We start from the raw sequence: 26055 nt of genomic DNA, 5'->3' as shown, positions 1-26055 counted from the left end.
GGAAAGCGTTGTTTAATGTCTTACTGATCGTCTGTAGCTATAATCACACCATCTGTCATTCACATAAGAAAATACAAGCCTCTCTAACTGGCAACGGTGCATATTATTTTACTGAAACTATCCTCACTTGTTAATACAGATTACTCTAAATCCTGTAAAGAAAGAGAGCTCCCTTATGAAGCAGTGTTACACTTATTAATGGTGGTAAACACGTGTGTTTTTGTCCAACTGTGATCGCTCTTTAATGTTGTATTCATTCTTCTTTGTGGCACATTTCTCCAGCACATGCTTCCTCCTCCTCCTCCTCCTCCTCCTCCTCCTCCTCCTGGTGTCTTTTTCGCGCCACCAGTCCTCACAAACCCCGCCTTTCCACAGAGGACACCCCTCCGCAAAACCGCTTCGACCAATGGCGACAGACGGCAACGACTTTCATCCAATCAGAGGACAGCAGAGGGGCGTTGCTAGACACGAGGCGCGGGAAACAGACGGGAAAGAGTTTCAGTAGTTTTTACCCGCGGAACACGCAAACTGTTCAGCGTCGTCTCTGGTAGTTTACATCCATCTTGTTTTTCTTCTTCTTTTTGTTAAGTAAAACTAGTCCACGGTACCAGCTTTAGTTCTTCTCGTGTGTTGTTCACCGACCTGGTTTCAGTATGTCTGGCTTCGACGACCCGGGAGTGTACTACAGCGACAGCTTCGGAGGTGGAGATGGACACGGGGGGGATGAAGGCGGACAGAAGAAGATCCAGATCAAGAAACGGTTCCGTGAGTTCCTCCGGCAGTTCCGAGTGGGGACCGACCGCACGGGCTTCACCTATAAATACAGGTGAGGTCATGATGACAGGAGAGGGACTGCGTGGCGGATATTTAGGTGGAGAGGCGGATGAATCTTAATAGCTACTCTAATAACAATAAGAACAATTTACCATTAGCTTATATACACTGCCTGGATTAACTTTAATGAAGCAGACCCCAATATTAAAGGTACAGTCAACCAATTAACGTCTGAAATGTGTTCATCATGAGGGCTACTGCTCATTACCCTGATGATGTCATCAAGGTCCTGCAGAGCCTGCTTTACAAAGCTGCAGTGTGGAGCGTGAAAGCAGTAGAAGGAAGCAGAGAATTGTGGGAAATGTTGTATCTATCATTTCTGGAGCGTGACCTATGTTAAAGTGCAAAAGTTAGAATATTTCAATCCGTCTCATATGAGTCTCCCCATTTGAATAAATGCAGCAGTGAATCAACGAACAAAAGCCGGCCAATCTGTCATGATCATGCTGCAGATAGGAAATGGCTAATTCTGTGTCAGCTTTGGCAGGTTTGTCTAATTAACACGAGTAAGGTTCTTGGATTTACTTATTTTTTGTTTCTTCTAAATCAGAGATGACCTGAAGAGGCGCTACACCCTGGGGGAGTACTGGGTGGAGGTGGAGATGGAGGACCTTGCCAGCTTTGACGAGGACCTGTCAGACTGTCTCTACAAGGTGCCCTCCGAGAACCTGCCGATGGTGAGTTTAAAGTGCCGAAACAAAAAAAACACCAACCTTGCTGCTCGTCTGTAGACGTCACGTTTGCGCTCCCGGCGAGCTAGTTTCACGCAGCCTTCGTTGCCGCGATTACTCTCCTCTTTTTAACGATTTGGTCTATTTTACAGCTGGAGGAAGCCGCGAAGGAGGTGGCCGACGAGGTGACCCGCCCCCGGCCGGCGGGGGAGGAGACGGTCGAGGACATCCAGGTCATGCTGCGGAGCGACGCGCATCACGCTTCCATCCGCGGCCTCAAGGTACCCACACGCCTCCTTTTTTTTTTTTTTTTGCCTGTCTCGTATTCTCGCAGCCACCGTCGACCGCCCGATCACATATCGCCGTCCCCCCCCCCCCCCCCCTCTCCCCTTGTAGTCCGAGCAGGTGTCCCGTCTGGTGAAGGTGCACGGCATCATCATCTCGGCTACCGCGGTGAGGGCGAAGGCCACCAAGGTGTGCCTGCAGTGTCGCGGCTGTCGCGGCATCATCAACAACATCGCCCTGCCCCCGGGCCTGCAGGGTTACGCTCTGCCGCGCAAGTGCAATAAGTGAGTGCGACTGTCTGGATCGAGGGCAATAGGAACGACCATCTCAGCTCTTAGAGATGAAGACATTTCTTTCACCGGTTTAATTTCTTTTTCACACCTTTTTTTTTTTTTTTGCAGCGACAAGACCGGAAGTGTGAAGTGTCCCGTGGACCCCTACTTCATCATCCCGGACCGCTGCGTTTGCGTGGACTTCCAGACTCTCCGCCTGCAGGAGTCCCCGGATGCTGTGCCGCACGGAGAGATGCCCCGTCACCTGCAGCTCTACTGTGATCGGTGAGGAGCGCGCACTCCAGCAAAATGACGTCAAAGGACGGTGCTTTCGGCTGCTGCTGCTGCACCCTCGCACAATCAGAAATGTGAAGGATTGTTGGTTCAAGCTGTTCCCCTCCTCCCCCTCCTCCTCCTCTTACAGGTATCTGTGTGACCGCGTGGTCCCAGGCAACAGAGTGACCATCGTGGGCATCTACTCCATCAAGAAGACGGGCCCCGTGAAGGCCAAAGGCAGAGAGAAAAGTGCTGGTGTGGGCATTCGTGCGTCCTACCTGCGAGTGGTTGGCATCCAGGTGGATACAGAGGGAGCAGGTAGAGACGACTTTCTGCTAAATAAACCCCTAAATGTTTTAAGTGTGATACATTAGTTTCTAGCCTCCAGAGGGAGATGGTTAGATGTTGATCCTCTCTCTCTCTCTCTCTCTCTCTGTCTTCCAGGACGGGGTGGTACAGGATCAGTCACTCCACAGGAGGAGGAGGAACTGAGAGCGCTGTCTGCTTCGCCAAACGTCTACGCCTCTCTGGCACGCTCCTTGGCTCCTTCCATCTACGGCAGCGACGATCTGAAGAAGGCCATCACCTGTCTGCTGTTTGGGGGTTCAAGGAAGAGGTGAGGCAACCGGACGCGGATTCGGCGCCATTTAGGGTAGACCCTCCCCCCCCCCCCCCCCCCCCCCCCCCGCGTGTTTAGTAATGCTTTGAGTTTCCCCGTCTCTTCAGGCTGCCCGACGGCCTCACTCGCAGGGGGGACATCAACCTGCTGATGCTGGGAGATCCCGGCACGGCCAAGTCCCAGCTGCTGAAGTTCGTGGAGAGGTGCTCGCCTATCGGGGTACTTAATCCTGTTCAGTGTTATCGATTCATCGCGCGTTGCTCTGCTCGGCGATGCGAGTTCACCCGCTGACGCTGTGTCTTCATTGTGCGCCGGCAGATCTATACCTCGGGTAAAGGCAGCAGCGCCGCCGGTCTGACCGCCTCCGTGCTGAGGGACCCCCACACCCGCGGGTTCATCATGGAGGGGGGGGCCATGGTGCTGGCCGACGGTGGGGTCGTCTGCATCGACGAGTTTGACAAGGTAAATAAAAACAGGTTTTTGTGTAGCAGGCGGAGGATGTAGAACTTTTTTTGTGTCCCAAGGATTAAAGACAAAAGTACGTTTTGTTCTTTAGATGAGAGAGGACGACCGAGTGGCCATTCATGAAGCCATGGAGCAACAGACCATCTCCATCGCCAAGGTAGAAACCCGTTGTGTGTTCGTTCTTTAATGTACTGAGCGCTTAACGGGGTAACCTAACACCTTGACCCCCACCAGGCCGGCATCACCACCACCCTGAACTCTCGCTGCTCCGTGCTGGCCGCCGCCAACTCCGTGTTCGGCCGCTGGGACGACACGAAGGGCGAGGACAACATCGACTTCATGCCCACCATCTTGTCCCGTTTCGACATGATCTTCATCATCAAAGACCATCACGACCATCAGCGGGACATGGTGAGGAGGCGCATGCTTTTGTTTTTTAAATGTATTATTCCGAAAGTCCGCCGCTTGACATCGTTGCCGGCAGCGGGAACATTAACGCTCTTTGTAACGCCCGTAGACGCTGGCTCGTCACGTGATGAACGTCCACCTGAGCGCCCAGACGCAGACGGAGGGCGTCGAGGGCGAGGTTACGCTGGCCACCTTCAAGAAATACATCGCCTACGCCAGAACGTGAGTCTCTCCGACGACACAAGCTATGGCTTTTTTTTTTAAGATTTAAATTGGGCTCACTAACACGACGGGTTCTGAACGTTTGCTTGCAGTAAGTGTGGCCCTCGGCTCTCTCCCGCGGCCGCGGAGAAGCTGAAGAACAGATACGTGGTGATGAGGAGCGGAGCAAGGGAGCACGAACGGGAGTCTGACAAAAGGCCCTCCATCCCCATCACCGTCAGGTAAATACATTTCTTTTTTTAAAGATGGCGTCTTCCTCTGTGACACATCGGCGATGAACGTGTAGCTCGACTTTTACTCCCTCCTTTTGATTACGCGAGGGCTCTTTTAAGCAAACATTTCTGTTTCCGCCTCCTCAGGCAGCTGGAGGCTGTGGTGCGCATCGCAGAGTCGCTGGCCAAGATGAAGCTGCAGGCCGTGGCCGGAGAGGAAGAGGTGGACGAGGCCCTCCGACTCTTCCAGGTCTCCACACTGGACGCTGCTCTGTCTGGCAGCCTCTCAGGTGTGTGTGTGTGTGTGTGTGTGTGTGTGTGTGTGTGTGTGTGTGTGTGTGTGTGTGTGTGTGTGTGTGTGTGTGTGTGTGTGTGTGTGTGTGTGTGTGTGTGTGTGTGTGTGTGTGTGTGTGTGTGTGTGTGTGTGTGTGTGTGTGTGTGTGTGTGTGTGTGTGTGTGTGTGTGTGTGTGTGTGGTAGCTGTGACTGGAGCTGTCGGACATATTTGTTTTTTTGACTTTTTACACTGTAAAGAGAAACTACATGAATGAGTTTGGCAGTCAAGCAAACTTGACCTTAAAGATTGACTGTTCAATTTTAGGAAAAATATATTTGTAACAATATCCGTTTATATGTTTGAGCTTAAATACATAACATTCTGTTTAGAATCAATTCAAAGTAACGCATTTGCAACATGACTGCTGGTGTTCCTGAAGGGGCTCTTGAGCTCATCTGACAGCGCCGTGTTTCCATTTTCTAACGCCTCCTCGACCGCATCTTGTCTCCTAGGCGTGGAGGGCTTCACGTCTCAGGAGGACCAGGAAATGGTCTCGCGCGTGGAGAAGCAGATGAAGAGACGCTTTGCGATCGGCTCCCAGGTGTCCGAGCACAGCATCGTCCAGGACTTCACCAAACAGGTCGGTCTCACTCCATCGTGTTGGTGGAGATTGGCACATAAAAAGCTATTTCTTTCCCATTTCATAATGAAATGTATCTTTTCATTTTTATTACTATTACTTTTGGACAGAATATTCCGGGGATGATGGGTATACCACTAAATAAGCAAACCGAGTATTTGTTTGTGGCCTTGGAGTAACCAACAGCGCTCCATCCGCGGACCTTAATGGTCGAAACAGGTCAATCTATCAGAGCCGTATTTAGGGGCCACGCTGTTGAGGGCCTTTTAATAAGTGAGCAATACGAAACCAACAGGTAGAAAGGCAAGCACAGGGGGCTGCGTTCATGCATCTCTGTCCTCGAAATGAGTCATACAGCAGTGTTTTGTACCAGCATGTTTATAGAGAACATAAGGTCGCCAAGAAACAAGCCTTGACTCGAGTAGAGTTACCCAGAGAGACAGAAACAGTTCTGTCGGAGAGGCTGAGATGGGTAGGTCCATCACATAAAACCCAATTTTATTGAACAATTGAATTCCAGGGTTGTGATGCAACAAAGTAGGACGAATGCCAAAGGGGAGGAACCCTATTGCAATACACTGTAAATATCTTAACAAATACTGGCAGGCTATATATGCTCCAGTGACCTCAGTAGTGGTCAGTAATATGATTTCCAAATCCACAGCTGTTTAGTTTTCAGTTCAACTCTTAACTTGTATTAAAAATAGCCAAACTGCAAGTTGCTCTTTAACAGAAAATCTGGACTTTATTTTCACTTTTTAAAGGTCATCTGAGGATTAATCTCTCCACGTTTTTTTTGGATTCTCTGTGTTCCTCTTAACAGAAGTATCCAGAGCACGCCATCTACAAAGTCCTGCAGCTGATGTTGAGGAGGGGCGAGCTGCAGCACCGCATGCAGAGGAAGGTGCTCTACAGAGTCAAGTAGAGCACACGGTTCATTGTTGATGTAAATAGTTTTGGGTCCGCCTCTTCGTGCGACTCTGTGTTTCCCCCCAAACGGACATCTTAGGACATCTTAGAACATTCAGTCGACCGTCGATTCAGTTGCATCTGGACCGCAACTAACTGTCTGATTACATGCACCAGAATGAATAAAGTGTCTGCATGTTGTGTAAAGAATTAAAGTATTTGAAATCATAAGAAGACTTGTTTCAAACTGATTCTTTTTTATATATTTTTTTTATTCAACATCAATCATAAGACAGTTTCACAGTGTGGGATTGTTTTCATACGAATGACGAGTTGAGAATCCCTGTTCCAGCTGTGATTTGATGCTTTTTATTTGTTGCATTAATTGATTAGTAACATCTACATGGAGTAGATTCCCAGTCCGATAGTGGTGAGAGCCACGCATAATCCCACGATGGGTAACGATGGGAACGTGGCAGTTTTGACCACGTTGCCCGCTGATTGGTCCACCGTTTCTGTTGTGACACTCAACATTTTCTGCAAGTCATCAAAAACCTAAAAGAAAAGACATTAAAAAAAAAAAAAAACATGTTGACAGATTCGGTTCTCCTTTTGCAAGTTTCTATGTGACTTTTGAAACATTTCTGGGTCGTCGTCGGTGCGCACGGTAAATCTGCTCTTTCCGCTCACCTGGATGTTGAGCTCGAAGGCGACGACGGCCTCCTCCAGCACCGCCGCCCTCTCCTCCTCCGTCAGCTCGATGCCGTTCATCCGGCTCCTGTACAGCTGCTTGAAGCGGTTGGGGCTGGTCACGCCGGGGAAGGAGAAGAACGCCAGCCCCTCTTGGCTGCTCAGCCCCAGAGATTTCTGGGTAATCTTCCCCAGCACTTGACCTCCCGAGAGGTCGCCGAGGTAGCGCGTGTAGGCGTGGGCCACCAGCAGCTCGGGCCTCTCTTTGCCGATCTGTTAAAGAAATAATAAATACGGGTGTGTCGCAACGGGGCCCGCGCTGTGAATGCTAACTCGGGCGCCTTCCTCTCCGCTCACCTGTCGTAGTCTCTGTTGGTATCTGTGTGTGGCTGCGGGAACGACCACCCTCTTCCTCCAGCCGGAGCCCAAGAAGTGCTCCAGATCCCTCTCCAGTGTTTCCAGACGGGCCAGTTCCTGAGGGAAGTATATCGGTGCGACAGCTGGATGGGAAGAATTTCTGTCCAGCTCGTCCTCGAGAGCTTTGTAGATCTCGTGGAGGGAACACAACAGGACCTGACCACGAAGAAGAAGAAGAAGAGCCGCTTTTCAGAACAATGTAAACATTACGGAACAAAAAAAGAGATGTGTTCATTGAGAGGAGCTTACCTTGTACTGAGCCAGGGTGATGTGACCCTTCTGGTAACTCAGCATCAGCTGTGTGTTTTCAGCTCGGACATGGCTGTCCTTAGTGGCTGCTTTGATCTGCTCTGATAGGTCGCTGACGGCAGGACACAGAAAAAAAAAATGTTTAAAACGTTTATTTTACTTTTAAATCATGCAGTTCTGTGTTTAAATTATCTTCAGAATAAACTGTCGTACCTGCCAATGTCCCCTGTTTCAGTCTTCCTCGCACTCTTCATGGTCTCCATCTATGCAGACAAATGATTTGGTTTAATTAGTTAAATTTAACACATTTAACATGAATAACAATGTATGAAACACACCTGTCAAAAACTGGAGTCTTCTCTCCTTTAGGCTGGTCGGTCCTCTTGTCAGCTCCACCGTGATCTCTTATACAGCCGTGATAAACGGGAAGTGAGACTGCTGACTCGCCGTAAGTCACACACTGCTGAGGCTTAAGCATGACAAAGCAGATGTGTGAATGTTGTGGGGAAATGGGATTTCATGACGTGGCAGAAATCACAAAGTGTGGTGTGAAAGTTGCTCCCTGTGATGCAGAAGTCATATGTCACGTTTGGACCTGTATGTATGTTTATAACGAATGTCAGAAGGTTTGAAACTTTTTTTTTTTTTAGGTAAAAGGGCCAGTGTCTTTGTTTACATAAAGGATCTTAATACATAAACCACTAGAATACTAATGCACAGGGACAAACCATGTGAGTAAAGTCAATTATTTGCAGATGATATTGACATAAAATGTCAACGGAAAATGCTCAAACAAAGTATACATATTAAAACTAACCTGACCTTTTGTAGTTTATCCTTAGAAACATCCCCTGAGGAGGAGGAGGAGGAGGAGGAGGAGGAGGAGGAGGAGGAGAAGGAGGAGGAAGGGCTAATGCTGTGGGAGGACAACAAATAATGGCCCATAGCTGATCTGTTGATCAGCATTCATCTGCTGCAAAACTCTCAGGATCCCAGAAGCCGTTGGACAGGAGGACTTTCCAGATCCGGGCACTTTCCTCGCGCTCACCCAACGGCATCTACCTGATGGTGGGTATAAGGTCTTTAGCAACAGGAAAGGAGCAATATACCACAAATAAAGTTTGTTTAAATCCTTCATGAAAAAATAATGAAATGATATAATGAAAAAAAGATGAATCCATCTAATCTAAAACGCAGATGGATTTGTTTTGAACTGCAAGTGAAACAAGAAAATAGATGAATATCATGCAACCTGTGATATAATGGTCACCATGCAGAAGGCCTGTTGGGCAGATGGGGGAAGTGTCAGTGTTGTACGTTAACTTTTACATCCCTGACTTATGTTCGTCAACGATGAAGAGATACATGTTACAAAATGAAGAGTATGAGTATTGTGTCCATAAAAAGATTATAAAAGAGCTTTACTTTGAGCTCCATCTGCAGACAATGTTTGGTCTTTAGAGTGACATAACATTCCAGATGTTTAGCCTTCAAAGGCTCTTTTAATGTCGACGAGCACATGGAGTTTTAAGAATTTGAATATTCTTAAGTAGCAAGTTTATGGATTTTTTTTTTTATTTCTTTGGGCGGGGAAAAAAAAAACAGGATAGACACCACTTATTATTGAAAGAGGGGCATTTTCAAATGCGGAACACTTCTTGAGAGAGACTTCTAAGTTAATGTAAAATATGGGACATATTCTACTGCACTCTATTCTATGGTTTTCTCTAAACACGCCCCTTATGCAAGCAGCCCTCCATTGGGGTTTTTTGTTGTCCAAGGTGGGGAAGCGGGTTGTAGGCTGCTGGATTTTCAGAGGGGTGCACGCACGCACGCACGCACGCACACGCATCGCGCCGTACGATGCAAACTAGCAAACATGTAGCCGTCTCCACAGGTATGATAGATGCTAACCCACCGATGGAGCGCGCGAGGGATCGACTGAAATAGAAAAGGTAACGTGGAGTCTACGTGACGTACTGTACTTGTGCGGGATCACGTTAGCCGACCTCACATCTGGTTCGGGGGCGCCCCGCCGCATCCTCGGGACAGCGACACGACGTCGGCCGGGGGAGAGTTCGTGGAGTGCACGGGACTACTGCCGCCGTCTCTCACCGCGTTACCTGTGTCCGAGTCGCCCGTGTTACCTGTTAAGCTACCCGTTTAGTTTGACGCCGTGGCTAAGTTAGCGCTGAGTTGTCCGTAGCGCCTCTGCTCCGGTGTAGCTAGTTGTAGTTCTTCCAGGTATCCCCCCGTAGAGCCGGACCCATGTACAGCGCTACAGACCACTTTTAACGGGTCCCTGATTCATAGCCCACATGTGCATGTAGGCTAGGAGTGAAATACAAGTAGTAAAATGATGTTTTAAGACAATTTACAAACAACTCTCTATGAAAAAACACTCATATTTTACGGTTCATAAGGAACTGCCAGATGCGTTCAAATAGGATCTTTATTTTTTGTATAGGTTTACCAAATCATATTAGCAGCAGGATGTTAAAAGCAAGATCCATATAGATTTTATTAAATTCAATTTATGTTGTATAGCCCAAAATCACAAATTTGCCTCAGAGGGCTTTACAATCTGTCCCGGGACCCTCACATCGGTCCAGGAACCCCCCCCCCCCCCACCCTTTAATAGATTTTATTTTCTGATTTATTTATTGATGCTGTCCTATCATAACTCACACCTTTACCACATTGCCACATTCCCATCAGGTTATGGATTCGAACCTTCCTCGTCTGATCCTCCTCATCCTGATTGGCTGCGTCCAATGCTCCCCCGACGACCCGCACCACCACGGCCCCCGCCGCCATGACTACTGTGTGCTGGGTGCTGGGCCCTCGGGGCTGCAGATGGGATATTTCCTCTCCAAAGCTAAAAGAGACTACGTCATCTTGGAGAGGAACTCTGGGCCGGGCAGCTTCTTTAACAAGTAAGGGCGCGCTTTGTGAAGGCATGTCGTACGGTACCCGTCTGCCCTCCCCGAGTCGCCCTTTGACCCGGGCCTTCCTCTGCTCTGTTTTCAAGGTATCCCCGGCACAGGAAGCTCATCAGCATCAACAAGATCTACACGGGGAGCCAGAACCGAGAGTTCAACATGCGCCACGACTGGAACTCGCTGCTGAGCGATAGACCTGACCTCCTGTTGAAGAGGGTGAGCAGGGAGTTCTTCCCTCCAGCCGATACCTTCCCGGTCTACCTGTCCATGTTCGAGAAGGAGCTCGGGCTGAGGGTCCGGTACGGCGTGGACATCGGGAGGATCCGGGCAGTGCGGTCCCCCGAGGGCAGGAGCTACATCCTGACCGACCAACATGCATCGGACTACAAGTGCAGGTAGTTTGTGCCACACTGAACCTGAGATGACAGCTGTTTTGGATTGTGAATCGCATCGTGTTGTACCTCTGTCCTCTCTCCCCCCCCCCCACCAGAGTCCTCCTGGTTGCCTCAGGTCTGTGGGTTCCTCAGAGGGTTGAGTTTGTCGGTTCCGACCTGGTCGAGGGCTACGAGTCCATCTCCACTGATCCTGAGGACTACAAGGACCAGGCCGTACTTATTCTGGGCAAGGGGAACTCGGCTTTTGAAACCGCCCAGAACATCTCGGGAAGAGCAAAATTGGTGCACATGCTCAGTTCCAACCCTGTTCGACTGGCCTGGCAAACGCACTACGTCGGCGATCTCAGGTAGCGCCTCAGATTTGGTAATTTCACTTGTCCTGTTGGTGTCACTCCCCTAACTTGTGTCTTTTTATAAATTAAAAACTGAATGTCAAACTGTATAACTATGGAAAATTCTGCAAATGCGTCTTGCTAACTGCTAATGACCGATGTCACAGGACAAAGACGTCACACAAGAGGAAAATGTCTTTTTAAGAAGCATTTTTAAATAATAAAATAAGATTTTCTTTTTCTGACCATTTACAGTGTTTTTAAATGCAATAATTACATAAATTATCTAAATATTTTATGCTGTTTTTACAGAAAATTTGTACTGTTATAAGTGACATGAAAGCAAGTATAAAGTGTGATATTTAACCACCATTACAAGTAGTACGCCACCAGTGCTGTCCTCTAGTGGGACATAGTGTCCTGTGGTGTGACACACATAACAGAACCAATAATTAGTGGATGACAGTAAAGTTTGACTCAATTATTGAAAAAGTAATTCATAGTATTATTCATGATTTCATATTAAATAAATGACACTATATAACAATAAATGTCTAACAATGAAGATAAATCCCTCTCGTTGTATCTGTATATTTATTTATATATAAATATATATAAATAAATATATATTTTCTTTTTTTTCCAGAGCTTTGAATAACGAGCTTCTAGACACATACCAGCTGAAGTCCCTGGACGGGCTGGCGGAGATACCCCTGGATAAGATAGCCATCACTCAACTGAAGGAGCAAGGCAGGAGGAGATCGGGCGCTAAGAAGAAAGGACAGTTCTACGTGACTTTAAAGAAGTACCTGCAACACCAGGAAGAGAAGAACGGCTCTGATGTGACGAGAGAAGAAACTCCAGGCTATCACATTGACAACTTCTCCATGCGAAAGCCTTACGACCGGGTGATATCGTGCCTTGGGTTCCGATTCAACTTCAGCATATTTGACAGGTATATAGTCCTGTGTGACGCGGTAGGATTATCGTATGGTGTCATAATCTGCCCCTCTTGTATCATTACTACTATGTGTGATGAAGCTGTTGTATTTATGTAATGTTCAACCTTCCCTAGCTCTGCCCGCCCAATGAACAGCCACAATGCCAAAGGGAGGTTGCCGAGGCTGACGGCCTGGTATGAAGGGGAGAACACCCCCGGCCTGTTCGTGCTGGGAACCGCCGCTCACTCCAGAGACTACCGCTCGTCCGCCGGCGGCTTCGTCCACGGTTTCCGTTACACAGGTGAAAAAGTCCAAACAGGATGTTTTGTTTGTTTCGTGGCATGTAGGGGCGAACGATGCTTCGTTTCGATCACAGCATCCTCTCTGCCACAGCCCCTCAAATGTGCTTAAAAAAAAAAGGTACATTATACATGTAATTATGGTGATATGTTAACACATTGTATACATTTTTTTTTTGCCACAGTGCGCTCTGTACACCGTGTACTTGAACAGCGTTACCACAGCAGCCCGTGGCAATCGACGAAACTGTCAACGGCGCATCTGCAGTCGTGGATTCTGAAGCGGATCAACGAGGCCTCTGGGCCGTACCAAATGTTTGAGGTGCTCGGGGACGTTATCCTCCTCCGGGGGTAAGCGAGTGTGGTTTTGATGTCCCCGAACCACTTTAAACTGCCTTCTTTCAGTTAACGTGAGAGTGCAGTCGCTGGATTTTGACCGACTTTTATCTTAATAAGTGTAAAAAAAGACAAAATCTAAGTAATTCTAACAAGCAGCGACTGTCAATCCAGGCGCTGCCAGAATTAACAGATGTTTAAATTGCAATAACAGGTTATCTATTCATATAGATAGATATAGATATTATTCATGTATAAGCAGCACTCCCTGTTTATACTCATTACGTGAAATTCTGCTCTCCATAAGCATAAAACCAAATGTACAGTTATTCCTGTTTCATGCTCTGTTCTGGTGCCGTCGTCTCTCCTTCACTCTCAGCTCTCACTGTGAATACGTGGAAGAGTTTACGCTCCAGGCCCTGCCTCAGTTCTCCTCTCTCTCGGGCCACGAGGTCTCCAACCACGGGCTGATAGTTCTGGTCATGCAGTACGGGAAGAAAAACGTAGACTATTTGGGGCGGGGCCGGGCTCACACAGAATGGACCAGAGCTTGGAAATCCAACTTTCTGCACCCTGTTTTGTACTACTACGACCAACTTCCCACTGGTGAGTAGAAATGCTGTGACGTTTAAAAGTGTATTTTTTATGGAGTAGAATTACTGCCGTTTTGACAGGGAACGAGCTCTGGATAAAGGTTTATGTACCTTTTTGTTGTTTTTGTTTTTCCCCAGAGGAAGAAATGAAGCTCCGTCCCGCCGGCTGGCCTTTGCCAAGGCCCAAAGCGATTCATCACGTGGTGGAGGACTTCCTCACAGAATGGGGGACTCCCATATCTCATATCCAGCCACTGCGGCGCTTCTTGGAGCACTGTGTCCAGACTGACCTCAGGGCCTTCTATGCCGGTAGAGCTTTTTAAATCATGAATTACACACTGCTTTCTCTATTAATTATGTCTTTATTCTATCATTAGTAGTTTGACTCATTCCTTGTGTTTTCTCATGCCTTTCAGAATCATGCTTCCGCCTGGCCCTCACCCACCGCAAGCCGCCGCTGTTTTGTCAGCACGGGTACTTGAAGCGGCAGGGTATCGCTCCCAACAGTCAGCCGTGGCAGCGCGATCACGACGCCGGGCCGATGCCCGCTGAGCGAGATGCGGGCACGTCGGGGGCGGATCCCGCATTCCCAAACTACCTGGCGCAAGCTGGAGCCTCCATTTCTTCAGGACTGAAACTTGACTTCTGATTGTTTTGCTCAAGCGTGTTAAAGGCACGGTTGGTAATCTTGAGAAACTAGAAAGTAGCGAGTACGTTAGATTTAACAAAAAAAGAATCCAACCACAACAAATTCAGACAAATCTTGTCCAATGAAAGTAGCAAGCAGCGCTCTAAAAGTTCCTAAATCTAGCAAGTAAGTCGCCACGTTGGCAACACTGAGAGCCTGTACTTCAAAGCCTACCTCTAAAGCTACTCCCCCCCCCCCCCCCCCCCCCCCAACATTATTGTCATGAACGTAAACAAAGAACATGGATATTATAAGTTCTCACGACTGTTAAGCTAGCGGTTTGTGGAAGACTCTGGTAAAGAGCGATGAGTGTGTGGGCAGAGTATGCGCAGGTAAGCAGGCGGGGTAGCCCGTCCAATCATTACATTCGAGCCGAAAGAAACGATTGGACGGGTTTATTACGGTCCTCCGACAGTCACAGAAGAAGATTATTAAGCCTACCTTTAAAGCTATGCCTAAGATGCTGTTTAAGTCTGTCAGACTTGCTACCTCTAGCACCCATAATATTTCCCTCCACAAGACCGAATATCTTAACAGAATACCATCATACAGATCAGTGGTTCCCAAGGTTTTGGGCTTGCGGCCACTTTAATTAAGGAAATTTACAAACCCTTGTCCGTTGTAAATGTGACTTGACAAATTTAACCAAAGAGTTAATGTCCTTTTTTTAAATTTTGATCATGTTTTAGGGTTCAAAGAAGTGCCATTATTAAGCAATGCATTAGAGTACAGCAAAGATTGGAGGAAAATCTGAAAAATGAAGTGTAACTTTGAGTATTTCCTCATTTGGTAATTATCTCACAGCCCCTCCTGCTTCATCATCATGTGATAAATTGGGGACCCAACCCTCAGGTTGGAAACTGCTTATCACTGGAAAGGCACCTTCTCCCTTGAATGTTTCCATATTGTGAATCCTAACAAAATATCTACATACATTATAGTATGCCATTTTAATCTAGTTCATAAGAAGATATATATATATATATATATATATATATAGGTGGAGGGTGGGTGGTTTTATGCATTGTACATTTTTCTGATTTTACGTGATGAAACGTATATTAAAGAGTGATTGCAAATGTTTTGTGGACTATTATTGATTTTTCTTTTTTACAACGCGCATGCGCGAAGCTATATTCGCGGTTCAGCACAGGGACTGTTTGATTGGCTGCCCTGTTGCGTGGATTCTATTGGACAGGAGCTAAATGAACAACACGGAATCTGATTGGTCGTCACTGCGCTGGATCTGTTGACTGTACAATGGGTGTGCCTGTTACTACCTTCGAGATTATGGAAGATGTGAAATAGGGGACATTTTGGTGCCGTAAAGATAGGGTGTCTTCTGATATTAAACACTGCAAAGTACCGAGGACGGGAAGCCTTTAACGAGGGAGTTTCTACGTAGACGTGCCGCGCAATGGCGTCGCTGACGGTGCGGATGGCGTATTCAAAGTTGTCCTACGTATGACGGCTTTCTTTCCTTTTTTCTGTGGCAGTAGTAGTAAGGAGCGTAGCATAAACACGGCGTCCACATGTCACGATAAAGTATGGACGGGTGGAGCCCAATCGTTGCGACAGCCTCGGATAATGACCGCTCCAGCTCCGAGGGGGAGTACATGGTGGAGCCCGGACCTGAAGATGAAACCCGGGAGGAGGAGGTGGGTAGAGAGCAGCGGGGTAACGTAAACCCGGAGAGGATGGACCCCGGGGGTACCGCCGCTGTCGGGTTTGGGATAAGTGGGACCGGAGAGGGTAAAGTGGTGTTGGGTCGAGTGGGACCGAGGGACGAGAAAGAGCTCCGGTACCTGCACTTGTTGTGGGAGCCCGGACGAGCCGAGCTCGGCGCCGGTGGTGTGGCAAGCAAGATGGGGAAGGTGACGGGTAGGAGGGCCAGGCGGCCGCACAGAGTGGTCCGGAACCTCGGCCCTATGGGGAAAGACATCTACGGTAAGGGACAGCTACAGGTTGGCCACGTTTGTTTAGCTGCAAAATACAGAATGTGTGTGTGTGTGTGTAGTAATATGTAGACTCAATATCGTGACGGTGTTTTTTGGTTTGTGAGTATGTTGATTTAATACAATATGCAAGCTAGGTCCCTTGAAAACGACACACCAGTAATTTAGATATAACCAAACAGGTAGGCTAAAGGTAATACAGTTATATCACAGTGTAATGCAGTGAATACCAGAAGATATTAAGACATGTCATATTATGATTACCAAAATCCCAATGGCTATCTTGTCTCATGTAATAACATGCTCAGTGTTACACTGATAAACAGCATGTACAGTTGCACTATCAGTGGCTGATAGTGCCCCCCCCCCTCCTCTTGACAGTGTAAAGCCAGTGAATGGCTTATCTTGTTCGTTGCTCACATATCAAGCAATCCGATCCTATTCATCCACTCATAAAGCAATATTTACATACTTGTCATTTTGAATGTCATATATCCACAGCTGCGAAAAGGCTGAGGGAAGCGGCGAACAGCAACGACAGCGACACAGGTATGGACGGTGACGTGGATTGCAGTAAAAAAATTAAAATGCCTTGCAAGTGGTGTAAGGTAAAAGGTGATCACAGTTGTGTTCTTCCAGTTCGAAAGCTCCTGCAAGACGACACGGACCCGTGTGCAGCAGATGACAAGGGAAGGACGGCCCTCCATTTCTCTTCCTGCAATGGCAATGAGAGCATTGGTAGGTTGGTGATTGGTGAAATCATGTATAATGCATACTGTTGTTTACCAAACTTCAAGTAATTCTCATTCCCTTCCTTTTCCAAATGTCCTTTTTTTACGTCTGTAGTGCAATTGTTGCTGAGCCACGGCGCTGACCCCAACCAGCGAGACAGCCTGGGAAATACCCCCCTCCATCTGGGTAAGAGAGAACAAATCACCCTGACCCCGTAAGAACCCGCAGCACTGTGGTCAGTAAAGCATGTGACTGTGGTTTCACTCTGACTCACAGCTGTGCAGCTGCTTTACGCCCGCGCCTGCTAACGCGAAGACGCACTGCAGAATGACATACAAGCAAAGTTTTAAGGACGTTTTAAGCATGCGACGAGTGTTTTTTTTTAATACTTTTATTCTTGTATTTGTGACACAACTTGCCCATTTTAACCTGTGTTTCTGCAGCGGCCTGTACCAACCATGTGCCTGTAATCACCACATTGCTGAGAGGAGGTGAGACCTCTTTGTATACATGTTGCTCAGTTTCCCGTTGTTGTAAGTTAGCTGAAAATACAGGGGCGCAGGTTAAACTTTATTCATTTAAACTCTATAGTCAAGGTGTTTGTTGCCCTGAAGGAGCATATTTATATGTATATATATATATATATATATATATATATCACTTGCCATAAATACAGTGCAACGGGTGACCTCTAAATGTAAGTTTGTCTTACTCTTAGTGAGTTTATCATAAACATTATAGAAAACAATGGTGCTGCTGCCCTGGTTTTGTGTAGATGAATGCAGTCTAACATGATCACTGATTGAGAACGGTGTTTAAACTGTTTAAACTGTTTAACAGTTTAATTTGTGCTCTTATTGTCTCTGTCAAGGAGCCCGCGTGGACGCCCTGGACCGAGCAGGCAGGACCCCTCTGCATCTAGCACGCTCCAAGCTCAATATTCTGCAGGAGGGAGATTCACGCAGCTTAGAAACCCTGAGAGGGGAAGTCACACAGGTAGAGAAGGCGTTAAGTTGCTTTGGGTAGATCCTGATTGTTTCGGGAACTGCGTGCTTAATTTTTGGATCTATCAAATGCTGGAAGATTTTTACGTTTTGACTTTCCCTTGTAGATCATTCAAATGCTGAGGGAATACCTGAACTTAATGGGCCAGAGTGAAGCTAAAGAGAGGCTGGAGCACATTTCCACACAGCTGCAGCACACGCGCACCAAAGAGCAGGTGAGACCGACATACTCATTGAATACATCTCAGATTTGCATGTTTAAAAACCAAGATTTGTGGTGTAACTAAACTTAATTTGAATGTATTGTTTATTCTTATGGATTTACTTAGATTTCACCAAAACTTATACATGTATAATAATGTATTTTTCGTCTTCTTTTTTTTTTTATAGGTGGATGAGGTGACCGATTTATTGGCCAGTTTTACATCACTCAGTCTACAGAAACAGAATTTGGGGGATAGGTGAAAGAAAAAGTGTATGGAGAGCTGAAGTCTTGCTACTTTTCAAGAACGCCACTGCTGCAGTAGCCTTAACCAGACAAGCACATCCTCAACCACACTGAACCACAATTCTGGGGGTTTCTGTCCATATTCCAAACAACATATTTGTTTACAGCATTACTCTACAGGACAGTAGACATTTTAAACAAGATAATACAAAGATTCTTTTGAGCTATTCTCATCTGGGTTAAAATGAAAAGATGCTCAAATACTAATGCCCAGTACTGCAAGTTAATGGATATCTATTTATAGACAGAAAAGAGTATCACATGTTAGCTTTTCAGAAAAAAAGGATAAAAGACACCCCTTAGGGAAATATACATTGAGAACAGGAAACTAGTGGAACAGAAGCCAACCCAGAAGTGCAGTGGGATCTTCGCGCTCTATCGCGTGTGTGTGTGTGTTTGTGTGCGTGTGAGTGAGAGTGAGAGTGAGAGAAAGAGTCACGGCTGTGTCTATGTGCTCACTTGTTCTCTTTTTGCCTGCCATTATTAGCTATTACGATAATTATGAGACGTATTTCTCATGAAATGATTAAACAGTTTTCACTGTTGTATTTTGGGTTTTCTTATTGACAGCTTCTTTGTATCTCTTTGCCTTTTCTCTTGTATTGCATGTCATGTTTGTATGTGAACCGTGCTGTAAAAGAACAATTTGAAATATTTGACTGTTGTTGGAAATGGATATATGTGATTCAATAAATCAATATGTTTGGCTATATTTGTCAAATATCGTCTTTTATACAATACGATAAAGAATGTTCTATCTAACTGAGTTTCCGTTCTGTAATTTATTGCTTATTTCAATATCAATATATTCAATGGTTGAGCCTTCAGTTGTCGTTTTGCATAGTGAAAACGGAAGACAGTAGAGAAGGAAACAGAGCAACAGCAAGTGCTTTGTTAATGTGGCTTCTTTTCCTGTACGCTGATTGGCTGCGTTACCAAAGCCCCTCCTCTACGTTGACACGTATTGTTGCTTCGCCGATAATAAAAAAAAATGGCGACCGGACCCGCGTAAATTGGAGATCCATAGAGGTAGTAAAATTTAATAAACACAATATATTCTCTCTTCCTGGTGTGTATAAATATCACAAGTTGCCACCCCAGAGGAGATTGAGACACGAGCAGAGTTAAATGTATGTTTGGCACGTTATTTTATGCACTTGAGGCGACCGCGGCCTAACTGTGGGTGTAAAGCCTCGGGCTTTCCTTAGTCGCTTTCACCGGCAGGCTGAGGGCACGCTCAGCGAGACCCATTCGAGTGGTGGAAATGTTGGGAAGCTAAGGACTCAAAGTGAATGGAGAGGGGGGTGTGTTTGTGTATCTTTACGAAAGTAGGCGGGAGTTTGCTTAGCTATCAGTTGTTGTGCTATTTTGTAGGTGACAGACCACAGCGTTATTGTAACACAGCGTAACTTGTATTTTCCTTCAATAAGCAGCCGTTCATTGAGCACTTCCACACTTTTGAGGAGCGTTATGTTCACGTTACCTGCAGCTCCAGTGTTACTTGGGCAGCTCAGTGTGGGACTAAGCCGGAACAACGTTAGTTATAGCAACTGAGTGCCTATTAGAGCGTAATTACCTTTGTTAATGTTTTAGATTACGTTACAAGATACGAAATATGTTTTCATAAATGGCCACGTTTTACACTTTGTCATTGTGTCTCGTCCAGGATAGATATTAATACCGTAACTTGCGTTTTATTTGTTTCCCTTGGTGTTCACTTCACAGGTCAGTATCCTGCCTTATGTTGTCAGTGACATACTGTGACAAATAGACGTGTTGACAAAGCAGGAGCCATGGCCTTTGAGGAGATCAAGAATAAAGGAGGAATGGGTAATGTCTGCAGGCAAACTGCATGTAGTTGTACTTTGTTCCCACTGTACAGACTTATCAAACACAAGAAACGGAGAACATTTTAAGAGACGTAGTTCCTTCATTGTACATCCTTCATTGTGTTTAATCTAATTTTTTAAATTCAAAATCTTTACTTTTAAATTAAGGATTACAATACTCAGTTCATTTATTCTAGACGTGGGGATGGAAGGAGACAGAGGCCTTGTGGCTGGTCGTAGCCAGAGAGAGAAGAGGAGGTCGTACAAGGATCTGTTGAGGGAGGAAGAGGAGATTGCTGCTCAGGTCCGAAAATCATCCAAAAAACGACCCAAGGTAGGTTATCTGTCAACATGAACGTGACTATATGGTGTAATACCACAGGAAGGTTTGAAGAAATGCCAATAGTTATGGTGTTGTAGCACATTTTAATATTTTGAACCAATTTATCTATGAACGAACGGAAAGCAACTCTGTCATTCAAAATCAGGATTCCGAACTGTTCGCGCTCGGAGGGGACTCGCACAAAAAGAAGAAGAAGCATAGTGATGACTACTATAACAGAGGTGAGAGGTTGTTATATTGTAATAATCGTTTTAAGTTCACAAAAAAAGGACTCTTCAGCTGTATTTACTTTTTTTTTCTTTTCCCGTGTCGTCCCTGTATCAGACCACGATGGTTCAGGTCCGCCTTCCCACAAGAAAAAGCACAAGTCTACAGACCGCTCCCCTACCCTCTCGTCCCCCTCCTCCCACCCGACAGACACAGCGATGGGCCTCCTGCAGGCTATCACCTCTCCGCTGGCCACAGGTTCGGACCCCAGCCCCCACTTACACAAGAAACCCTCCTACCCACCCTTCTCCTCGCACTCCTCCAAGGACCGCAAACGTGAGGGCAGCAGCGGCGGCGGCGGCGGAAGCAAAGGGAGCCACTCCTTCTCCCACTCCCGCCCCGTGTCCTCGTCGTCGTCTTCCTCCAAGAAGCACTCCTCGTCCTCCTCAAAGTCGTCGCTGTTCCACGGCGGAGCTCCCAAAGAGGAGCCCTTGACGTTACGCGAGGCCGACGGTCTGAAGATGAAGCTCATCATGTCGCCAGAGAAAGAGGAAGGCGAGAGCTTCCCGTTCCCGCCCCACTCGTCCAAAGGAGGCGGAAAGAAGGAGAAGGACAGAGACAGGGCGCAGCACTCGAAGGCGCCCAAGAAAAAACTGCAGCAGAGCCGAGATCCACTGCCTGTGGTGGGGAAAGAGGTGGAGGTGGAAGGTAAGATAACCCTAAAGTATGTTCCAGGGGATGCAAGTTATGTTGTGTTTCTGATAGTTGTTGGAATAATGCTTCGCCGGGCTACACGGAAGCAAACATACACAGGTGTGTTATTGTATTGATTGGCAGTTTAACGGACATGTTCATAGGAAGCAGTGTCAAGTTAAGCAAACCACAATGTGGAGGAAGAAAGAGATCTGGGAGGTGTGCACGTTGACTCTTCTACGGTTACCCATAATACCCTTCTCTGTGTGGGTTTACGTTCATCTCAGCAGAACTTTAATTCCAGCATTAAACGTTAGAGACCCACATAGAGCCATACTTATCTTTTTAAGGGGGTTCGTGGTGTGGGGGAGAGAAATAGATGATAAAGATAAAGTGTATAAGGGCGTAGAACATTACGATAGAAGTATATGGTGGCCATTTTCATGCACACTTATGTATCATAAGGTGTTGCAGCCATCTTGAGGTTAACATTTGTTACACAGATTCGGTGCAAAATGATGAAAAATCCATCCAAAATACCACATTAACACACCAAGACCTCGAGGAAAGAGTCACGCTGTTATTTGGTATCTAAAACTTTTGACATTTGGATATTTCTGTAAGAATTTCATATATCAAGCTTCCCAGTCATACCCACTTTTTGCACATCCAAGACCCAATATTCAATTTATACCATTTATAGAATAGGAGAAAATGACATATTTATACTGCATGCAAAAGAACTGCTTGGTTTTAGCATCGGATTAGCATAACGTCGGCATGTCTGTAAAGGGGAGACTCATGGGAACCTATTTTCATTCACATATCTTGAGGCGAGAGGTCAAAGGGACCCCTTTGAAAGTTGCCATGCCACTTTTCCCTCACCACAATGTGCAGCGTTATTTATCCGCCTTTCAGACAAGCTAGCAAGAAATGCTAAAACCCCGCAACAGCCTCTTGTTGGCGATCCTCAGATGTATCAAATAGTACATATAGCAGCTTACTCGTTGAGGACTAAACTGAAGGTATATAAGATATATAAAATACAAGTAAAACATGCAGCTGAATTTTGGCAACTCAATAATCTGAGGCCCATTATAGCAATAATAAGTACATTTACTAAGTTTTTATCATTTCATTATTAGTTGTGGTATCAGAAACCTGTTGGTTTGCTGATCAAACACGTGCTGATGAGCTGTATCGGCACAGATATATTGCTGCTGCAGATATTATGGGTGCACCTGTAGTGCCAGTGTACCATACCACCGTACATTATTTTGACCCCCCCCATGATAGATTTTGTGTTGTTAATTAATCATCTTTGATGTGTTCCCTGTTTCACAGGTCATTATGGAGGTGGCATGGGAGACGAGAGCTCTTCATCTGGGGCTGAGCTGGAGGCGGGTGAACTGGTTATAGATGACTCCTACACACACATGTCAAAGAAGAAGAAGAAGAGCAAAAAAAGCAAGAAGAAGAAGGACAAAGAAAAGGACCGAGACAAGGAAAAGAGTGGGAAGGACAAGAAGCACAGCAAAGGATTTGGAGGTGAGTTATCCATGTGTTGAATATACAACAAAGAAAGAGTCGCTTTTCTGCTGCACACAATATGATACTTGTCATTTTCCAATCGCGTCATCTTTGCGTGACATTCTTCAGACTCCTCGAGGGGCCACAGCCACTCCCACCCCACTGTCACGCACAGCGCCGTCGGACCAATGTACGCCATGGGCACGCCCGTCCCTCCACACCACCACCAAGGCAACGATGGAGTGACGGAGAAGAAGAAGAAGAAAGAGGAGAAAGATCGGGAAAAGCACGAGAAGGAAAAAGACAAGGTAAGAAACTGTTCGGGGACGTTTGTTGTTGGATCGGTAGTTTAAGTAGCAAGACGGCCGGCGTGAAAATGTAGCTTTGAATGACAACGCAAACTAACACACTACTACGAAAAACAATGCTTTATTGTCCCTCTGCGTTGGTTCATCATCAGTTCATTTCTTTGTCCTCTCTCAGCCCAAGAAGAAGAACACAACAGCGTATCAGGTGTTTTGTAAGGAGTACAGGGTCAACATAAATGCAGAACAGCCAGGACTAGGTGGGTGATGTTATGACACCGATCAGCACATTGGCCTCTCAAACATCACTAACGTACACATTTTAAACCGTACGTTTGTCTAATCTGCAGTCTTTGGTGAGCTAAGCAAAAGGTTGGCAGAGGTGTGGAAGGCGATGCCCGAGAAAGACAAGCTGGTGAGTTTTTGTCCTTCTTTGTACTTGATATGGGAAAATCCTTTTGAACATCGCTCTCATGCTCGCAGTGCACTAAAATGTAGCGCGTCCCTCTGTGTGTCCCGTGCAGGTTTGGAGGCAGAAAGCTCAGTATCTGCAGCACAAGCAGAACAAAGCCGAGGCCACCACAGTCAAACACAAGAGTGTCAATGAGGGCAAAAGCAAAGGTATCGTGGACTTTTAACTCAACCGATCGACGATGATTAATACGTTTTTTATAATTTCACAAGTTTTTGTCCTCTCGCCGTCAGTTCTCGTAACTGTTGTGTTTGTGTTGGGCTCGTGGAAGCTGTAGGAGCGGTCACAGGGATGGTGTCGCCCAGCAGAGCATCTGGCACGATGTCACTATCCCCAGCACGAGTCCCAGAGGTCGATCCCATCGATGCAGCAGCTCACCTGCAGCTCCTGGGGGAGTCCCTGTCCCTGATTGGGCATCGGCTACAAGAAACAGAGGTACGTTTCCACAATGCAGGCGGGCACATACTGCATTTACAGGCCAATCTGCAGTGGATGTAACCTATAACCTCTAAAGCACATTAATAGATATCAAAAATAGACATGACGAGAAAGAAGCTTTATTTTCCACTTCAGAAAGCTCCACGTTTTTTTATTTGAGGTGTTAACAAGGACATGTTTAGGGGTGAAAGTAGCTTGAAGTCTGCAGCTGTATGGTGTGGAAGGAAACACTTGACATCATCTTTTTGGATTGAAAGCCCCCAAGCCTGTGCTGTGAACAATTAAGAAGCAATTCATAAGAAAACTAGAATGGCACCCGGAGAGCGCTGACAGTGGTGCATTCAGGTGCTCCTCGGATAGTCCCATTTCTTCTGTTTTCGTCGTAGTCGTAATATGGAAACAACGTGGAAGATGTGTTGTATTTTATTGCTTAAACACATCAGCTTTTTTTTAAAGTTGTTGTTCCAACTTGTGCAACATAAAGGCCCTACCTGACAATGTTATTGAACATGAAGCACAATGCCTGTACGAAAAAAAAACAGGCTACGTTCACCCCCTGGAGATGTGTCGTTACTAGTATGCAGTGGAATAACTGTGACTGATGTTTCTTCGTGCCAGGGGATGGTGGCGGTGTCCGGGAGTCTGTCTGTTCTTCTGGACTCCATCTTGTGTGCGCTGGGACCGCTGAACTGTCTCACCGCACAGATACCACAGTTAAACGGATGTCCTCGAAACGTCCTGGTAAAGTATTAGCGTTTGTAAACGCTGTGTGAATTAAACTACTGCGGGTGTTTTCAGCCTGACTGCAGTTTGATATACGTACATTCAGGTGAACACTTGGCAGCGGTCGTGTGCATCTTCAATGCAGTTTCCTAACAAAGCTCTCTCTCTCTCTCTCTCTCTCTCTCTCTTTTTCTGTCAGTCGAATACGTTGGACAATATTGCCTACATCATGCCTGGGCTGTGAGGAAAGGATGATACTCGAGGTTCAGTGATTTGGCATCAGAAGTCAGCAGATGTGACTGGAGGGGTCCTGAACAGGAGGGACCCTTGGACTTTGGACTTTAATTTAAGCCACTTGCTCGGCCTCTGAAAACTTGGATATTTCTAGCGTCAACGTTTTAAAAGTGTATTTTTTTAAAAACCTTGTTCTCTTTAATTTTTTTTCTAATTGTTATATTTTTAAATGAAACATTTTACTGAACACGTTGATCTTTCTTGGCATGTCGAGCTTAGTTTTATTGTTGCTGTACAGTGTACAGAGTGTATGTCATGTAGTGAGTGTGTGCGCGCAACTGTTTAGTGTGTTTGACTGTTGACTGTTTTGTCTACATATTTTGATTCCTTTTTTTTTTTTTTTACTTAAAAGTACAGGAACATGTAAGTAATTTGGTCACGATCAACATAATATATTTGACAGCTGCTCTTGTTTTTCTTTTACCGTGTAAACAATGCTGTCATGCCATGATGTTTTATACATTTGATATTTTACTGTGCGTACAGCATTTCGATTTTTGACTGCTCTGTAGGAAAGTGATAGAAAAAAAACACCTTATGGTGCAATCTTGTTTTAAATCAGGAGCTGTTCAATGTCAGACATTTAGCAAAAATGGCGACATTAAAACTGTTTCCAAAATCAGCTTCTGCTTGTTTTGTTTTCATTAGCCATGCTTGCGGCTCGGCTCTGGGGATGCCAATGTCGGTTGGTCGGTTCACAAATACTTCAACAACCTTCGAGGCAGATTTGCACGAAACTTCATGGTGGCCAGAGGATGAATCCTAATGAATCTATAATTGAATTAAGCTCCACCACAAGGTTGACATATTTTGTTTTAGTGAATCGTCTTGATAGAGAGTACAGACATCACTGCTCTCTTTCAGGATGAATTATAATGACATTCCCATCAGACCCAGCTGTTCTCTGAGGCTAATTATCAACTATTAACATGCTAAACTATCATGGTGAACATTATACCCTGAACATTAGCAGTGATAGTATTGTGATTGTGAGCATGCCGCTGTTAGCATTTAGCTCGTAAAGCATGACTGTGCCCAAGTAAAGCTAACA

At 46.0% G+C, this 26055-nt stretch overlaps 5 protein-coding genes across 6 annotated transcripts; 4 read left to right on the top strand and 1 right to left on the bottom strand.

Moving 5' to 3' along the window:
• Positions 1-531: 531 nt before the first annotated feature.
• Positions 532-6298, top strand: mcm5 (minichromosome maintenance complex component 5). The gene is made up of 16 exons (XM_079177862.1): positions 532-826; positions 1385-1511; positions 1658-1786; positions 1902-2074; positions 2192-2347; positions 2487-2656; positions 2783-2954; positions 3065-3176; positions 3276-3419; positions 3514-3579; positions 3657-3833; positions 3940-4052; positions 4145-4273; positions 4412-4554; positions 5053-5180; positions 6004-6298. The coding sequence occupies exons 1-16, from the start codon at positions 654-656 to the stop codon at positions 6103-6105; spliced, it is 2214 nt and encodes a 737-aa protein (XP_079033988.1). The 5' UTR covers positions 532-653; the 3' UTR covers positions 6106-6298.
• Positions 6299-6369: 71 nt separating this feature from the next.
• hmox1a (heme oxygenase 1a) lies at positions 6370-7847 on the bottom strand. Its single transcript, XM_079177863.1, has 6 exons — positions 7784-7847; positions 7659-7708; positions 7446-7557; positions 7137-7352; positions 6780-7052; positions 6370-6644 (listed from the first exon to the last, which is right to left on the bottom strand). Exons 2-6 carry the CDS (start codon positions 7706-7708, stop codon positions 6489-6491), a joined length of 807 nt encoding a protein of 268 aa, XP_079033989.1. The 5' UTR covers positions 7784-7847; the 3' UTR covers positions 6370-6488.
• A 1423-nt stretch (positions 7848-9270) lies between these two features.
• On the top strand, positions 9271-13994 carry foxred2 (FAD-dependent oxidoreductase domain containing 2). The gene is made up of 10 exons (XM_079176905.1): positions 9271-9400; positions 10164-10381; positions 10477-10782; positions 10878-11129; positions 11761-12069; positions 12190-12356; positions 12540-12705; positions 13070-13296; positions 13422-13592; positions 13700-13994. The coding sequence occupies exons 2-10, from the start codon at positions 10167-10169 to the stop codon at positions 13930-13932; spliced, it is 2046 nt and encodes a 681-aa protein (XP_079033031.1). The 5' UTR covers positions 9271-9400; positions 10164-10166; the 3' UTR covers positions 13933-13994.
• Positions 13995-15269: 1275 nt separating this feature from the next.
• ankrd54 (ankyrin repeat domain 54) lies at positions 15270-18872 on the top strand. Its single transcript, XM_079177609.1, has 8 exons — positions 15270-15918; positions 16428-16475; positions 16566-16664; positions 16773-16844; positions 17102-17149; positions 17530-17654; positions 17770-17877; positions 18053-18872. The coding sequence occupies exons 1-8, from the start codon at positions 15519-15521 to the stop codon at positions 18125-18127; spliced, it is 975 nt and encodes a 324-aa protein (XP_079033735.1). The 5' UTR covers positions 15270-15518; the 3' UTR covers positions 18128-18872.
• Positions 18873-19130: 258 nt separating this feature from the next.
• On the top strand, positions 19131-25563 carry hmgxb4a (HMG box domain containing 4a). Of its 2 annotated transcripts, none has more exons than XM_079178283.1 (13): positions 19131-19199; positions 19896-20000; positions 20197-20333; positions 20488-20563; positions 20667-21257; positions 22587-22790; positions 22902-23080; positions 23256-23337; positions 23428-23492; positions 23602-23698; positions 23827-23984; positions 24606-24728; positions 24910-25563. In XM_079178283.1, exons 2-13 carry the CDS (start codon positions 19964-19966, stop codon positions 24952-24954), a joined length of 1794 nt encoding a protein of 597 aa, XP_079034409.1. In that variant the 5' UTR covers positions 19131-19199; positions 19896-19963; the 3' UTR covers positions 24955-25563. The 2 variants fall into 2 exon arrangements, with proteins under 2 accessions (XP_079034409.1, XP_079034408.1); XM_079178282.1 differs by having other exon boundaries at positions 23821-23984.
• Positions 25564-26055: the final 492 nt, after the last annotated feature.

This window comes from Pholis gunnellus, assembly GCF_910591455.1.
Source record: "Pholis gunnellus genome assembly, chromosome: 17".
Lineage (NCBI taxonomy): Eukaryota > Metazoa > Chordata > Actinopteri > Perciformes > Pholidae > Pholis > Pholis gunnellus.
The sequence above is the reverse complement of the archived record's forward strand: the minus strand, read 5'-3'. Positions and strand labels throughout refer to the sequence as shown.